At 35.1% G+C, this 17,310-nt stretch overlaps 2 protein-coding genes across 3 annotated transcripts in view; one reads left to right on the forward strand and one right to left on the reverse strand.

The window, feature by feature from the left end:
* The window catches only part of LOC135201850 (N-acylneuraminate cytidylyltransferase A-like), a 44,261-nt gene extending 37,507 nt beyond the window's left edge, over nucleotides 1-6,754 (reverse strand). The window contains exons 1-3 of the mRNA XM_064231138.1: nucleotides 6,559-6,754; nucleotides 5,622-5,727; nucleotides 3,548-3,671 (exon numbers count right to left, since the gene is read on the reverse strand). Of these exons, the coding sequence (XP_064087208.1) occupies nucleotides 3,548-3,671 (124 nt within the window). The 5' untranslated portion in view covers nucleotides 5,622-5,727; nucleotides 6,559-6,754. The remainder of the gene's footprint in view (nucleotides 1-3,547; nucleotides 3,672-5,621; nucleotides 5,728-6,558) is intronic.
* Nucleotides 6,755-6,888: 134 nt separating this feature from the next.
* The window catches only part of LOC135201849 (ubiquitin carboxyl-terminal hydrolase 31-like), a 269,858-nt gene continuing 259,436 nt past the window's right edge, over nucleotides 6,889-17,310 (forward strand). Inside the window, exons 1-3 of one of the 2 annotated variants that reach the window (XM_064231137.1) lie at nucleotides 7,014-7,155; nucleotides 11,167-11,362; nucleotides 15,030-15,849. In XM_064231137.1, coding sequence (XP_064087207.1) covers nucleotides 11,358-11,362; nucleotides 15,030-15,849 — 825 coding nt within the window. In that variant the 5' untranslated portion in view covers nucleotides 7,014-7,155; nucleotides 11,167-11,357. Of the gene's footprint in view, nucleotides 7,156-11,166; nucleotides 11,363-15,029; nucleotides 15,850-17,310 lie in introns of both variants that reach the window. The other variant, XM_064231136.1, reaches the window with a different exon arrangement.

Here is a 17,310-nt window from a genome sequence, read left to right on the forward strand (position 1 = left end):
TGAAATGTCAATTGAAGAAAAGGTTAGGTGTGTATTTGAAAAATATGTTGGAACTTCACTTTCATTGAGACAATACAGGTTGTGTTTCATTATAGTATTCTCTATGTTGATTTCCGTGGAGGTGTCAGTGGGGTTATTAATATCCCATAATGGATTATGTGCATTAAAATCTCCTACTATAAGTAGTGGGTTCCTGTATACTTTTGCTAATAGTTCAGAAAAATCACTGAAATTTGCATTGAAATTTGGTTGGTTATATAAATTACAAATAGTAATTTTACTTTTATCAGGCATATACAGTTTAATTGATGTTATTTGATATGGCATAGATGGTAGTCACAGGTTCATATGTAATGCATATGAACGTATATGGCTGTGCCTAATTTTCCACCGTCAGTTTGTGAATAACAGGCAATTTTATAGTGTTGGATATTTGTAGGGTTACTTCCTATATGTTGTAGACATGCACATTGGTTGTGGTCTCGTATGATTCTTTGTAATTCACCCAGACGTAGTCGGGTTTAAGAGACCATTTATATTCCATTGAATGATTTTATATTCCATTATTGGGAGGAATTGGTGTTAAATTCTGTAAATTGATTGCTGATTTTACTTTATCTCGTAGTTTATATGCATTTGAATTTATTTGTGGTTTTTTTAATCGTTGTATTTGTATGTTGGTTATTAGATTCTGCAGTTGTTTTGTTTTCATAGTTGAATATTAATAAGTCTATTTTTGAGTTTATAATTTCCTTTTTGTATTTTAAGGATTCAGAACATAATTCGTTCTCATGGTTGGTGTTAAAGGGCACCTCCTTAATTTGGTAAAATTGTCAATACAATTTCGTACTGTGTCCTCTGTCTTGGTAGTTAGTTGGTTATATGTACTTACAAAGCATTCATTACAACCACAAGATGAAGCATGTTTTGGTAATGTTAATTATTGGTTCAGAAGTTTTTGGTCTAAGCTTTAGAAATGTCTGGTTGTAATTCTATTGTTTCCTTTTCTGTAGTGATAAGGACTGTTGGTTTGAGGGGTTATTTTGTTTTGTTGTTGTTAATGGGATATTTCGGTCTTGTGGATGGTTGGGGGTGATAGTATTTTTGGTTTGGTTTAATGGTATGATTTTCATTAGTATTATTTGATGGAAATTGTAAAGAGTGATCTTTACTGTCCAGATGTTGGCTGTTTGATTGAGATTGAGGGTAATTGTGTAATTTCCACTTGTGATGAGGTTAGTTTAATATCTTTTTTAAATGTTCTCCTGGTGTAGTTTGAGTCTCTCTGGATTGATTGTAATTTTCAATATTTACTTTTTTTCCCTTAGGTGGGGTTCTTTCTAGAATTCTTTTCTTTTTTGCCAGTTCGATTATCATCATTATTTAATTCTTCTTCTATTGGAAGTTCTTTTCCATGGATAACTGAATCATCTATGTTGGTGGTGGTATTGGTTGTTGTAATATCACTTTTATTTTGGGTTTCAGTATTATTGGTATGAAATCCAGTTTCCATGTTTATACTATCTTGTTTGTCATTGTGCTGTTTGATGTCTTGATTTTTAGTCACATTTGAAAAGGTGGGGGTTTTGGATGGATTGTTAACGCCTCTTACTACTTTTAGCTCAAGTCTGGCTTCATGACTGACATTCCTGTCCTATTTATTAACAACTGAAGTTCTGTGTTATATTGGTAAAATGAACACTCCTTAGATTTTGCGTGATGGCTAGTCCACAATTAATCATTTTGATTGTTTACAGTTCCAATTAGTGGTATGGTCATCTGATGCACAGACTGCACATATAGCTTTATTACGGCATCTTTTGTATGTGTGTCCATACCTTGAGCACTGTGTACATTGTAATGGTTTAGGAACAAAAGACGAACTTCTCTATTTTGTCCAAGAATTTTTATTTTAAATGGTAAGTCTTGGCCTGTAAATTTTATTTTGGCAATGTTGATAATTTTTACTTTATCTTTCATACTTGAAATAGAAGTATATTTCTAAATCGTGGATATTGTTATATCTCGAATTTTAGGGAGTCTAGCAATAGTTGTTTTGAAGGAAGCTCCTGCTCGCTATTGGGTAGGATGACTGTACCCTGTACATAATTCAATGTTTCGTGGCTTGTAATTATTACCTTTATATTATTTATTTCTGTTATACTTAAAAGGCAGTGGACTGCTTTTTATTGGTTACTTGGATAAGCCATTCATTGTTACCTTGATGGTGTCGCATTCCCATGTCTGTTGGATATATGTTAAGTAATTTGTTTTCTAGCATCGCTGCTGAGATTTTGTTGTCAGCTTTGAGGACTAGAAATCTTGACCAATTATCTGGTCCAAAGAGGTCATCAAAATGTACCCAATGTGGGATTAAGTCTGTAATTTTTGTTTCTTTTTGGTCCTTGTTTTATGTATGTTGCTTGTCTATTATGATTTTTATATTTTTCTGTATTGCTGGAGGATTATTTGTCTCTAATTCAGAATTATTGTTCATCATATATGGTTCCATTGTTACGATATTGGAGTTTACCAATTTATGTTTGTTTGTTTCTTTTTATTTATGCACTCTATTTGGTTTTCCTGGTTCTTGCTGCTGTTTTACTTGGAACAGGGTGTTCCTTTTGTATCTTTTATAGTACTTCACTACTTGTGGCAGTACCTAGGAAATTCGGGAGTGACGTGCTAATGGTCATCAACTGTGCCGTAGTTTTTCCATCAGGGCCCAGGGGTACTCAAATCATTTATTTCACAGTTTCATAAATTTTGAGTTTTTACAAAAAAAAAAAAAAAAAAAAAAATCTTGAAAAGATATCATTGGCCCTTCGCGAAGTTAAATCTTCTGCCAAAGGCACAAGTGAGAAAGGACTCCCAAATGTCCGCATCCCTACCCTACCCCAAAAGGGGATGGCATAACATGATTAGTATGGCCCAAGTGTAAGCAGAACCCGCTTGCTAGGACTAAGAGTATTATGTTAATACAATTATCCCCATCCTAATCACATTATGGGCAAACTGGATAGAATGCCGAGAGTTCTATTCCTAGAACCAGGCCCCCCTGGAATCCGTGTCCAGCTCCACAGAATAGTTCCGCCTGAAAAACAGGTCCGAACATTGTCGGGTAGATGATGGATCTACCACAGTTCTCACTATTTAGCTTCGGATTAACTCCACGTTAAGCCATGATATCTTTTTCTATTTATTTGCTTTTAAAAATTTTGGCAAAAAATGGAAAAGTCCACATAAGTTTACTCGAAAATATAATGTCATATGGGACTCTTGGGTTCGAACCTGGGAAGAGATTCCTGAGGTTCGAGAGCCCCCTCACCACGTCAAGGTGGTCCCAAAATGAGGGGTCCTTAAATGGATTGCAGCCATGTTTATGATGTAGGAAAGACACAGCAATATCTATCTTTACAGTTTTCTTCAAGCAGTTTTTAATCACTGGGCCACAAAGTGTACAAGTTAATTTTTTGTGGTTAGGATATTTTGGGAACAAATGTGAAGGACATAATTTCCAATTGTAGCTATAAAACTTTATTCTTACATTTGGCTTGATGCATAACTTCTAGAGTACGAAGTAGCAAAGGCTTTCCCTCTAGAAGTGCCAAGTTTTTGTTAACGATTCCCTTACTGCCACCTCTTGCTAGAACTAACCCTACTGTAGTCATCTGAAAAGGGAAAATTATGACCAATATAATTTTTATATTTTGTAGATGCTTGACTGTAGAGAGTATGATATAAAAAAAACCTCATCAACACATGAAAATAATATTTAGCATAATTTTGTATCAGTATAAATCAAAATGGACCACATCTACCACATCTGTTGCCATCATTGTATTACCCAGCATTATATAATAATTATGTGGGATAGGTTTATATTTTTGTATTGTTCATAGTTCATACTTTGCCTTACAAGATCTGTGGTTATTGCCTTTTCGTATTGTACAGTAAAAACAGTTTTAACATGTCATTTGGAGTTTCTTAGTGTGCTCTGCAAAGAAATGGATATGTAATGTTTTAAGCAACATAAAATTAAATAGATTATGATACCAAAATGTATTTATTTTTAGTACATGAAAAGATGTTCATAAGCGAAATTCTGTGTTTTTCATAAACCAGTATTATAAATGACAATATAAGGCCAAATTCTTATCCAATAGTACTTGACATACATTTTCATGAAAAAACTGAATTACTTTAATATCAGTTTTTATTCTTTCAGCTGTTACAAATGACAAGTGTAAGATACAGCATAATTAAAAGAAAAATAATGCCATCACATGATGAAAATGTAAGGTTCAAGCGTACAAGCCACACATACTTAATGGTCCCGAACTCTCAGTTTCATGTTTTTTCATTTGTTTCTGCTCAACTTGCAATTGTTTTAAATAACGGGAGTATGAGGATTTATAAGTAAAACTACTCTGGTGATACTTTGTTTTAAGGGTTGCATTTGTATCATAAATCTTCCTGTACCCAAGGAACATTCTTATCTAAGTGGTGTTGCTGTACATGTAAATAATATTGATCAACTTGGTGGGTTACAAAAAAGTAAATTTATGGTGAATATATTTTCTTTTGGTATTACTGTGAATTATAAAATTTGTCAACTCAAAGTAAATTACAGTACTTTGATGCATTTTATGTGATACTTAGCAAAAGTACCCTCAGTGTAGCTGAATACTGACACCTAGTTCCCCAAATATAATAAATTAGTCAAGGTACTGTACATCCTGTTTCTCCTTAAGAGTTTCACTTTAGGTACCTAAATGACGCTGTATGATTTAACTTGGTCTTCAAGAAGTGACTTTTGAATTATGTAAAATTCCAAAATATCAAAATGCTTAAGTTGGGCAGTATATCAAATTTTAAGAATGATGGTAGAAAAAAAAGTAGTATTTTGTGCTGATTTCCATGATCTGGGATCCAGGTCATTGAAATTATTATATTGCAAGTGAATATTTTCATGGCCGTATATTACTCTTGAATATTTATATAACCAACTACTTGAATTCTGGGTCACAGAAAATAGTTGAAACCTTAGCTACAGTATGTGCTTTGATTATATAAACATGTGTATGTAGATTAGGTTTACGCATTGTCTCTAAACCTCTGGCTGCTGTGATGTACATGGGAGGAATGGGTGAATCGTAAATTTACTAGAAGATTAATATAATCAAGTCTTTGATAATACCAAATTAAGAAAATTGTTTTAAATTAGCCTATATACTACATGCATGGTACATATAATGACCCTGCTATCCAACACATTTTTTTCAGTGTCACTATACGTACAGGTAAGATGATGATGGCAAAATAGGGTATTTTTTTTTTTTAATGAAGCTTGAGGAAGTATATTTTTTGGAAATACAATCACTGTTGACAAGACCTACCATTATCTCAGGAAGAATGAATTATGTCACAGATAGAGCAGGATAGAGTAACTACATAAATGCAGACCAATGCTTTACTTCAACATAATCATTATGTAGTGGAAATTAAATTGTGATTTTTTCAGAAAAAAATGCTCAAGGTATGCATTCAGGCACACATTCATTAGAGGAAATAAAAAACAAACAAACAAAAGCTTATAAATGTTTAAATTAGATCATTACCTTGGCAGATGAGTGAGGGCTCAACGGATATAGTTTGGCTGCTTCATAAATAACCGATCAAGGTAGAACCTTTCTTATTTCTGCATCCTGGTTCTCAGTACATTTGCTAGGACAGTTGTTGCATTATTGGAATCAATTCACAAATGGTGACAGAAGAGCAGAGATAAAAATAAAATTATGAAAAAGAAATGATGTAAATATCTGTTGGAAGACTACATATCCAAATGATTAACTTAGATTTTTAAGTGTTCTTATAGTTAAACCTAAGACATTAGCATTTGTGTTTTTGTGAATGCATCATATTCTCGTCACATTATTTGGCGGATTGCATGTATTAGGTATCCCAAAAGACTGAATTAATGGTTAAGACATCAGAACGAGTTGTGCCATTTGTGGGCTCCAGTGACTCCGAGATTCTAAAGACAGGCAAAGATTTACATTAAAAACGAAAATCCAATAAAAACTAACAAGATTTGAGTCAGTTTTACCCATGACTATTTTGAAATTTAACATAACCTTAGCTTGTTTACATGTGTTCTGATTTTCCAAGTCAGTCTTGCTCTTTGAAGTAGGTATCTAAGAACAACTAAATAAATTCTCAGATGCTTGCTACCTCTCTGCGTATGATGTAAGCGCTAAGTATACCTTTGCATTGAGTTACATAATAATGATATTACGAAATTGCGGGTGCTCAGTTGCCTAGAATACAAACTGGGTAATAATCACATCTTAGGTGTACTGAACGAATCCAGATAAACACTGAGAAGCTGCATCTGCAGACGACATGATGCAGATGCGCGTCGTCTGCTGAAAATGATTTAACTACTACATTATAGGCCACTGTATAATTTATGAGAGCTTCAGAAATATTTCCGTATTTACCAATGATTATGTGTTTTATACAACAATAGCCAGATACATGTTAAATAATATATACCTCTTGTGACATTCGACAATGATCGGTTTGCCACCCAATGAAAACCAGAATACTACTACTGACGTTTGTTGTAACCAATAGGAGTAGGGTGTTGACGTTGATTGGCGAATTTTGTTTGAGGTTCAATATTTTTCATTTACAGCGTTACTTTAGTATTCAACATGATAATATTTTCCACTTCTAATATTAATAAACTCTTGTTTACTTAAGATATCACTAGTAAATAGTTAATCATTCGGAAAGATTAATAAATAACAAGAATACTAACAGCCAACAGAGAAATTGAGCGCAGCGCGTTCTGTATTTGTTTTGTTTATCCCACAATGCATCAGTCCACAACAGAGTTGGGCAGTTGTTGTTGGATCATAACCGTGTACGGTCGTCTCTTGTGCATTTTGTAGTGTTTGTTATCGGTATGTGTCGGTGGTGAGCTGTTTGTGGGGAGGTATTGTTGGGTGGTTAGTGAGATATGCCCGTGGCACGCTCAGTGTCGGCTTCCCAGCTGGCGAGAGAGGGATCAGCGACAAGTCCTGGAACACCTGACGGCGAAGAAGGCCCTGCCGCCCTCCTCACGCAGAAAGCTCACACCCTTGACAGGTAGGTAAACGGCGAGAGCGTAAGGTTTCAAATTCATAGCTGGTGGCCAGTCTCACGTGATGAGTTACGCGTGACATTCTTCAACATTCTTCAGTCGTCATTATTCTTTAAGTCCAGGCTACTTTCACTCCATCTCGCCCTATAGGTACATTGGAGGGAGACGTGAAATGAAAAATGGAAGGAGCCGAGCCTACGTGGGGTTAGGCTAGGGCTAGGCTAGGTGTCTGCCGTAGCTTGACGTTGGCTAGCCCAACAAAGTTAGTCTGCCTTTGCCCAATTAATACTGGTAGGTCCATGATTTCTTGCATAGAGAAAAGTAAGCTGTGTTGGTCATTTCATTCTAGGTGTAGGTATCTTTGATTTCTGGCATACAGAAAAGTAAGCTGTGTTGGTCATTTAATTCTAGGTGTAGGGTAAAAAACCGCATGGTACAGGGGTGGACCATGTACGATCAATGTGTACAACCCCAAGAAAAGTACATTATAATGTGTCCTGACACCGGAGTAGAGGTCTTTAGCTCTGTTTCTCACCAACAAGAAGTCGCGTCTGATGCCCATCTCCAATGTCAGGACGCGTTAAAACTTATTTTGGGGTTGTATACATTGATCGTACATGGTCCACCCCTGTACCATGCGGTTTTTTCCCTAGGTATCTTTGGTTTCTTAAGACATTATTTGTTAAGACTGAAGACTCATGCCTAGTAGCTATTCTTGTACAGTAGGTAGCTCAGTTTATGCGCAAAATGGGCATCGTGTTTTTCTTTGAATTGAACGTGTTTTCAGTTCAGAACTCAGGTAGTTTGATTTGTTTACAAAGTAACTGGTTACTGCTGTCATTCATTTCTGTAATACTATTGTTATTCGTCAGTCTTGCTAGTTTATAAAATTTTTTACACATTGTCACTGAGGTAGGCTAGGCTTTGGTAATAGGTATCATGTCATACCTAAGTACCTATCACTATAGGCTATTTGGTTTATGAGGCATACTTTTTATGTTCAGACCCCAGCTGTCAGGCAACTTAGCAGGATAAATGACAAAGTGGCGACATAGCGGCCAACTCTCCTGGAACGCTGCCAAGTCCCGAAGAAAATTTAGGAGAAAACACTTACTTCGAGAGGAGCATAGAGGTCATGTTGTGCTGCCTGGATGGGCCAACACTCTTGATTGATGCTTATGGCAGCGAACGAATTCTAGTGCTTTTTCAGGAAGGTGGCCACGTTCTGGGAGGGGTAGCTGCTATGTTGCCGCTCGGTCATTTACCCTATAGTCAACAGTGAGGTAGATCTAGGGTACTAATCCACGGCGGCCTAGACTATGGCAGTTGCCGTATTTCTATGCAGTTTTACCTAATGAACAAGAATTTTATGTAATATTTATTCAGACAACTGTAATTAACCCCCAGGGGCTCGTACTAAACGCGGCCAGATACATTAGACGCCCCAATTCCTGGTGGCTTTCGTATTCGCGGGGACGAACGATGCGGTCATGCAGAATGCTTCTGTAGAAATACCAACAGTGATAATGACGGGGATTATCCTAACCAAACCTTGGGTAGCTTAGTGGGTGTGTCCCAGACAGCAGGGGTCTGAAGTATGCTGAAGAGACCAAATATGGTGATGCTTATGAAAATGCAAATTTTATCATTTGTACATTATCATAGTTGTACATCATATTACCATATGCCCAGCCTATCTCAATGATGGTGTTATAAGTAAGAAAATTTTATAAACTGGGTAGACAGACAGAAAAACAATGCAGAAATGAATGACAACAGTAACCAGTTACTTTGTAAAACAATCAAATTACCTTAGTTTGTTACATACCTAATCTAGGGTGAACTTGGAATAAGGTGAGAACTGAAAACGCCCATTACAATTTATAGGCCTTTTAAGAGTATGCCAGGAAAATGTGTTCTGGTTATAGATAGGCTAGCTATAAAACTGATAGAAGAGATGGACAGACAATGGATTATTCAAAATAATAGTATGGTACCTTATGTGAAGCAGTTTTACCCCATAGGTAATTATCCAACACTTTTCAGTTTTTCATCATGCCAGTATCTCATCAACTTGACATTGTATATGGAGTGCATATAGAATGGGTGATTGTAGGTGACAGTATCAAAGTAAAGCATACAGAAATGATACCAGTGCAAATAAACAACTTGTAAAAATTTACTACGGGATTATTTGCATAGCTTACCAGTGTCAGGCTGGAGTGAGGCCTTAGTCTACATAGAACTAAACTAGCTTAACATGAATTCAAGCCATTATGTTAGTGTGGATAAAGTGGAGAATGAGTAAAACCCTGCAAACCTATTTTGTAACCAGAGCATAGCCTAATGAAATTTTAGACAGCATTGTCACTTATGATTAGCCCATTTGACAGTGAGATTATTCAGCCCATTTGACAGTAAGATTATTTACGTGGTGTACAAATTTTTTTTGGAAACAAATTCACAATTTATTCATTCATGGAAATGATGGAAGGAAAGTGGAAATACGTGGGCACAGTTATATACTACTTAACATAGAGCCGTGCCTGTTCAAGCATACAGTCATCTTTTATTTAGCTAGTAAAGGCACTGTTTTATTTGAGTCCACAAATGTATAATACTGTCGCATTGCAAATACATAGCAGTAACCTCTTATGAATCATTGCTTATGTTTGTAAGTCATTCTTAAACTTCATCTGCTTGATGTGGTACGTATTTGATCACTTAAGGCCACTAAAGTATTCTCCCATCATAAGGCAACTAGCCATTAGGATTTGCATCTCCCATTGCTGATGATGAATTAATTTTGCTCTTGATTTAACAAGTTTTGATACAGTATTTGATCAAGAGTTTAAGTTCTTGTGTTATGTAAAATTGCGAATGCAGAGAAATAATTGAACGTCTGATTTCACTTTGAAATTATTTTACTTGTTTAGTCAAAGTAACCTTTTAAGGTTTTACTGGGCTGTGCTAATGTGGTCATGAGTATGAACATGGTCAGCACATTCCAGTTGGTCTGCATTTTATACCAATCCTTTAGCAAATGTTTAGCCTATTTAGAAACTATAAGAAATTGGTTAGTTTTGATAAATAAGATAGTAGCCTGCACCACATTGTGGTTGTAGTTTCAGTTTGTTCATTAGAAAGATGAAATGGCCTACATAGTCTACAGTATGATTTGTATTAGCCTGTCTTTCTAAGCTTCGCATAATAAATCAGCAAACATGAATTGCCAGAGAGGCTATTAGGTTTATACAAGTTGCTAGGAAAAAACGGCATATTACCTGTTGTGTATAACCTGGTTAGGTGTAGACTAGTTTTTTCCAAAATTCCATTATTGTTTACTATAGCCTATACAGTAGTGGCTAAATTGATCAATCACAGATCCACTTATGCTTATAGCAGTATTTTATCATAACTATTCTGGCTATTGTGGACAGTAGTACTGTGTAACATTTTGTTTTTTGATAATACAGGTAAGGGTATGCTAATTGAGCCAGGCTTGAACAAAAAAGGATGTATGTACACTGTGGCTGTTTATATTGTAAGCCTGGCTGTTACTTTGCTCAAGAATGTAGGGCATGTTACTTATCTGGGTATTTACCAGATGTGTGTAGTTTTTATTGCACTGGGGTATACAGTTATTATTACTTGCATACTAATTTATTTTTGATGTGAAATTTTTCCATTGGCATGTAGGCTATCTACCTGGAGGTGTACTATTGAATTTCTGATGAACTGTATGGTTATTTTTTATCCAGAGCCATTGCCTTCAGATTGCTGTATGGTAAAATCATAAGTTTTTGTGTGAGGTATATTCTTTTGAATTAATTATTGGGTAAATAGTATTTATTACCTAATAAGGTAGTAGTTGTTATTATTAGTTACAATTTAAGTGTTTTTTATATCTGTGTAATTGATTAGCACTGGTGTAGTTATTTTTAATTGGTGCACAAAAGAAACCTTTTTGGAATCAGGTTTGTGACTAATTTTGTAATTTATAATTCTAACCCTAGCTCAGACACCAGCTGTATTTGGAAGGAAAAGAACGTTGACTGTTTGGTGATCTGATATCTGGGAATTGATTCAGAAAAAGCTGGTCATCATCAGGACTGTCTGTTGTATGGTGTTTTGAAGCAAGTTCACTTCTTGGCAACAGAGATATGGGAATGGGGAGCTTAAGACACTGATTGAGTACCATAATCGTATGTTGTAAGTAAATGTTATGTATATATATAGGGTATAGAACATGATTTCCCTAGAAAAACAGAATTTGTATTAAAATTCCCAATAAAGCGAAAGCTTTGGTGGTAGTTGCGTGTAGCTTCCTAATATAAAAACATAGCTCGAGTCTTGTAGTTTTAATAGACAAAGTAATTTTTGTACATTTGACATAGCCTTATTGTCAACCCTTTTTGGTTGGACAGTTCTCTGATAAGCAAATAAATCTAGTGAAAGGTCTTATGAGAGAAATCTCTCTCTCTCTCTCTCTCTCTCTCTCTCTCTCTCTCTCTCTCTCTCTCTCTCTCTCTCTCTCTCTCATTGAAACAAAACTTATGGATATTATATAGCCTGTGTATTTCAGCACTAATACATTTAACCAATGCCTTTTGCTGGCTCTTGATTGATGTGCTTTTTGGACTATGTGAATCCAACACATTTCATGTATGTAGCACTTAAATATAAAGGTCTTATTCTTGGCTGAAACATTAATTTATAGTTTATTGCATGCATATTTGTATTCCTGGTCAGTTTTTGCTCATGTTTAAAGACCAGGTAGCTATCTGCTGTTTTCATCTGACTATGGGTTTCCTGGAACATCTCTCAATATGAGCTTTGTATATTTTAGGAATGTTTGGTGTATGGTACAAGGGAGTATTGGCAATAAATTTTCTTTTTTAACTGTTATCTAATGAATTTAAAAATCAATAAGTAATCAACCTACAAATGGAGGGATTAGGTAAATGTATATGTAGTATTAGTTCAAAGATTTGTAAGGTGAAATAGGGTTGGGTTGTTATATTTTGCCACATTTTAGTGATCTGATGAAGTTCACTCACCATTCCAAAGTCATAGTTTTGTTCTTTCTATATATAATTGTATTGTTATATTTTAGTTTTGGGCTTATTCAGTTTTTGTACTTTAAAGATCTGACAAGTTTTGTGTCTGAGACTTCTTGTTATTTGACAGCTTTTTATTAAATTTTGTCTCCTTAATTATATTCAGAGCCTTTTAAATAAGGTAGAATGGTTACCTGATGTTTAGCTAGTTTGGTAAATTAGATGACAAATGAATATTCTGTATACGTATACTGTATTCCCTGGATCATTTAGTACCAATTTTTATTTATGTTTTTATTCTTTTCATTTCAAAACATCAGTTTTTAAATGGCCATTTTCCTACTCTCTTAACAAATATGTAAATTTGGGGGTCCCATAGTGGGAAACGTTATTTTTGGACTGGTAATAAAGGAATTTTTATTGATAAGTTTGCTCAAAATCATGTAGATCATAGTATTCATTAGCCAATGATGCTACATAGTAAGTCTGTAGGGCCATAGCCTTACCACTGGCTCTGTTCTGCATGTGTCCACATAGGTATGTCAGGATCAATAGAATTGCCTGCAAAAAAAAAAAAAAAAAAGTGTCCAACGTTCACTGTTATTTTAGAATTTTGTAAATTTGTTTTGCGCTGAAAACAATGATGAATGCCCTGACATTGCCCATGACATTGATACCTGAGCACTGCTGTATAGAGTACATTTAGGACTCGGACATTGACCTTACTTGCAGCATTAGTCTGTTATAGATATTAATCTGTTGCAGTGTTAGTTTATTTCATATACCGTACACTACTGTATTTGGAAAAGCACTAATATTTTCAGTTGTTTAATGCCACTTTATAATTATTTCTTGCTCAGAATTTGTCATCTAATTACTAGTAGTTAGTGTAGCTAGCTATTTTGTATAATAAGATGTAATTGGTGTGTAAGTTTGGTCCCTGGAATAGTAGCTCCTAATATAGTGTGTAACCTATCACTAGTTATACTGTAGGGTTAATTATGTATCAGTGTAATTAACTGTCTGGTATTTCATGAATAAAATTGGCTCCCATTTATTTGCACAAATCTTCTCGTACCAGGTTTCAATATTTCACGGTTAGCAATTTCACCTAAGAGGTGACCTACCACACATTACAACATACATACATATTTAATTGATTAATTTGGTATTTATACTTATGTTAACTTTGACATTTTTCTGTTATTTGGAGGATTGGCCTAGTTTTAAAACAAGGTTGATGCTTATATAGAACTTTTACAAGTAAGTGCTGGAAATAAAATATTCATGTAAGACATTGCTAGATAGCAAATATTCATGGAATCTGAGGTTTCCTATGTACTTTATTGACTGATATTTAAAGATTTAAGACGCTCAGCTTTTTAAAGCAGTGCTTTTTTATTTTAAAGTGCATACTGCGAGTATTTTAAGTGAATAAGAGCCCTCTGATGCTACACAACATTGTTTACCTTGTTAGTACAAAATTGAAGTTCTGTTATCTTGCTCTCCTTACTCCCCAGGTTATGTTATGCTTTCTATTTTAGAAAAGGTGATATGTATTTGTAGTTCATCTAATCATTTTACAAGAGAATCACAATTTGGTGATGAGGTTTTGTAATAATTTTTAATTGCTGTACCAACATTAGACCAGGTCAAGAAGAATTCATGAGGTAAAAATATAAAACATGAGTGATAGGATGTGTTAGGTAAATTTTTTGGTAGCTTCTGCATAACTATATATATGTGGTTTTAACTTTTTAATTACATAATGTTAATCTTATTACCAGCCCATTTTAATGTTAGTTGAAAGACATTTTCATATATTGGCAAGTCAGTCATGGTTTACAGGTTGTAATTTCTTAAAGACACCACTAAGAGCTACAGACAGCATGAGAGGATTGCTTGGATGTACTACAGTATTTAGGATCATCAAATCTTTCATTAATGAGTTTTGTATAAATTATTTTTATTTGGAAATAAAATACTAATAAAGTAACTGGTTTAAATAATATACTCTTTTGAAAGTACTGCATAATTTAGCAGGATTACATAGATAAAACCAATATTGATAAAGCGGAGTTAGTTTTTTAATAAAGGTTGTGCAAAAGTTTTACTGATTGTTAACTGGTGTATGTTAAGTATTTTTTAGATATATATTCCCTTGAGCTTACACAAAAGAAATACTAAACCAAGTTGTTAAAAATTATATATAATTTTTATATATATTATATTAATTAATATAATAAACATATTCTATATTATGTATATAGATATATATATTCTATATATAATATATATATATATTAATAATATAATATATATATATAATTATATATATTACTATACTACCAGATAGGCACCTGTACGACTGTTAAATGCTTCGGAAGTTTATTTTGCATAGTGTTATGCGAAGGTTATACTATTATGTTGAAAATTTTTTTTTAGGGTACTATGCGACTGAAAAGCTAACTTGACTACAGTTTCTCATATGCTTTGCTGCTTTGACTTATCCTTCCCTTCATCTACCTTTGCACTTCTGAGATTTACCGTATTGTACTATATCATTTTAGTCCCCTAACAGTTTGCAGAGTACAGTACCATTATTATGATTTAGAAAATTTACATATTCAATTTTTTTTTGTTAATTTTTTTTTTAATCTTAACCTTTAAGGCATATAATGTAACTGTATTAAGTTTGTGCTTTCTGATATTTTTATTTGCTGATGTTCAGCAAACTATAATTTGTGTGCGCACTATATTGTGTGTATTTTCTCAGTTAGATTGAAAGTAATGGTTTGTATTGTTTTTCTTGTCTTCAGATTTTCTAAACCTTCAACAATGAATGGGCATGCAGAGCCTCGAAGGAAGAGATCATTCATGTCATTCCGCCTTAGCAAGAAGCCTCCCAAGCCCAAGGATGCTGGAGTTGTTCCGCAGAAGAATGACGTCAACCAGAATCCTAGTGGACTATTAGAAAATTCAACTGTACAAACCAATGTGATCAGTGAAAATGGTGCTGAGAGCCTTGATGGTGGCAGTGATTCTAGCAGTGCCTCTGTGAAACCAAAGAAAAAGTACCTCACCCGCATGAGTTCTTTTGTGAGTCGAGTAGCAAGCAAAGTACAGGGTGGTCCGAATGCTGTGCCTGCAACAGGGCAGCAAAGGGGGAAACTTGAACGTAGTAAAACTATCTCGGTCTCGGACCTACAGACTCATAAAATAGAAGACTATGTAGTCTATGACGAAGGCAAAGTGCCTGGGGTCATTGGTATCCGTAACCATGGCAACACATGCTTTATTAATGCTGTTGTGCAGTGCCTGAGCCACACAGATGTTCTTGCTGAGTATTTTGTTTTGGACCAGTATAAGCTTGATCTAGCTAGGTGTAATAAGATCAACTCCAAAAAGTTTGGCACGCGTGGTGAGATTACAGAGCAGCTTGCTGTATTATTAAAAGCCTTGTGGACTCTTAGATATGTGCCGGACGTGTCCATGAACTTCAAAAACACTGTTGATAAATATGAGTCAATATATAGGGGATCACAGCAACATGATGCTGCTGAGTTTCTAATGTTCATTTTGGATAAAGTGCATGAAGATTTAAACACTGCCTCCAAGAGGAAGTACAAGAAAATTAAGGTACGTTGCATATTGTTTTATAGTCTGGTATGCTGTAATAGAGGTACAGGATTTGTTACAGGGGACTTCTATGAGTGATTTTACTCTTATCAGGTAAGGTAAGGTGAATAAATTGTCTTATTTCAGATATTTTAGAACTATTAGAAGTGTTGTATATGAAATATTGTTTTTTTTCTTGCTGAAATACAAAACAACCTTTTCTGTAGGAGTATTTCTCAGTGCAAGTTTTCAGCCTGCACTGATGCATACTCCTACATAAAAGGTTCTGGTTTGTATTATACCTAGAAAAGATACAAAATTACTGTAAATATCCATATTACCCCTTTACTAGTGACAGATGCTTCAGTTAATTTGTTCGGTTTTGTGTACAGCCTTCCACAGGGATGATTCCGTCTCTGGCGGTCCCTTGTACATTTTCTGAAGTAAGTTTTTCATTGGTCTGTCCTGAAACCCTGAGGGGGATTTAATGGTCATTGTTGTTATACCAAAAACTTCAGAAGTTTCCCTACTGTTATGGTATTGAAATTTAGTTCTGGTGCATATTGAAGTTTAGGAAGGACTTTGAAATTTGATACCATCCTAGCAGTGGAAAATAGGATGGATCGAAAGTTAACTCACAGGTTGATTGAAAAAATGGTTGAACCTGGAATTGCAAGATATGATCGTCCTATGTTCTCATTCCTCCACACATTTTGGATGCAGTTGTCGTTATGAGGTCATGAATTCGAAATGAAGAAACCCCAGGTACCATGGAAGAGACCTGAATGAACCCAGTGTGCCTGTGTTTGTGTTTCCTATTACTGGAGGTTCAGGGTTGGTCATCTTTGATTCGGATTCAAGGCTCTGCAGTGAGAGTTGTATCCAAGGAGTGCGTATAGATCAAGAAAATAAGGTTTAATTGTGGCTGTTCACGTTAAAATGTCAACTGAGAGGATGTGACCATAAGGAAAGTGAAACTCAGGAGTTGCAAGACATTTTGCCTTCACTTTAGGGCAATTCGAACAAACTTTGCTTAGAGCTTTAGAGGACATGAGAAAGGTCTCTCTCTCTCTCTCTCTCTCTCTCTCTCTCTCTCTCTCTCTCTCTCCTCTCGTCTCTCTCTCGCCGTCTCTCTCTCTCTCCCTCCTTCTCTCTCTATCTCTCTCTTCTCTCTCTCTCTCTCTCTCTCTCTATGTCATTGTGCCCATATAGCTACACTGTCTGTGTGTGCCTGTATATATGTACTGTGTAATTTGTGTGGGTGTGTGTGTGAGTGAGAGAGAGAGAGAAATACAGTAGTATAAATATTCAACATAATATACATCGTTTTATTCCTGTTGTCAACATGACTGTAAATTAGGCTACAAATCTTGGGTCACGAGGACGTCAAGTGCTGTAGACCTCCATAAATCCTTGCAAGTGTTAGGAACATGAAAAATATTCAGTCAGTTGATTCTACAGTCGTCGTGCTCGAATAATTGT

This window comes from Macrobrachium nipponense, chromosome 28 (genome assembly GCF_015104395.2).
Source record: "Macrobrachium nipponense isolate FS-2020 chromosome 28, ASM1510439v2, whole genome shotgun sequence".
NCBI lineage: Eukaryota > Metazoa > Arthropoda > Malacostraca > Decapoda > Palaemonidae > Macrobrachium > Macrobrachium nipponense.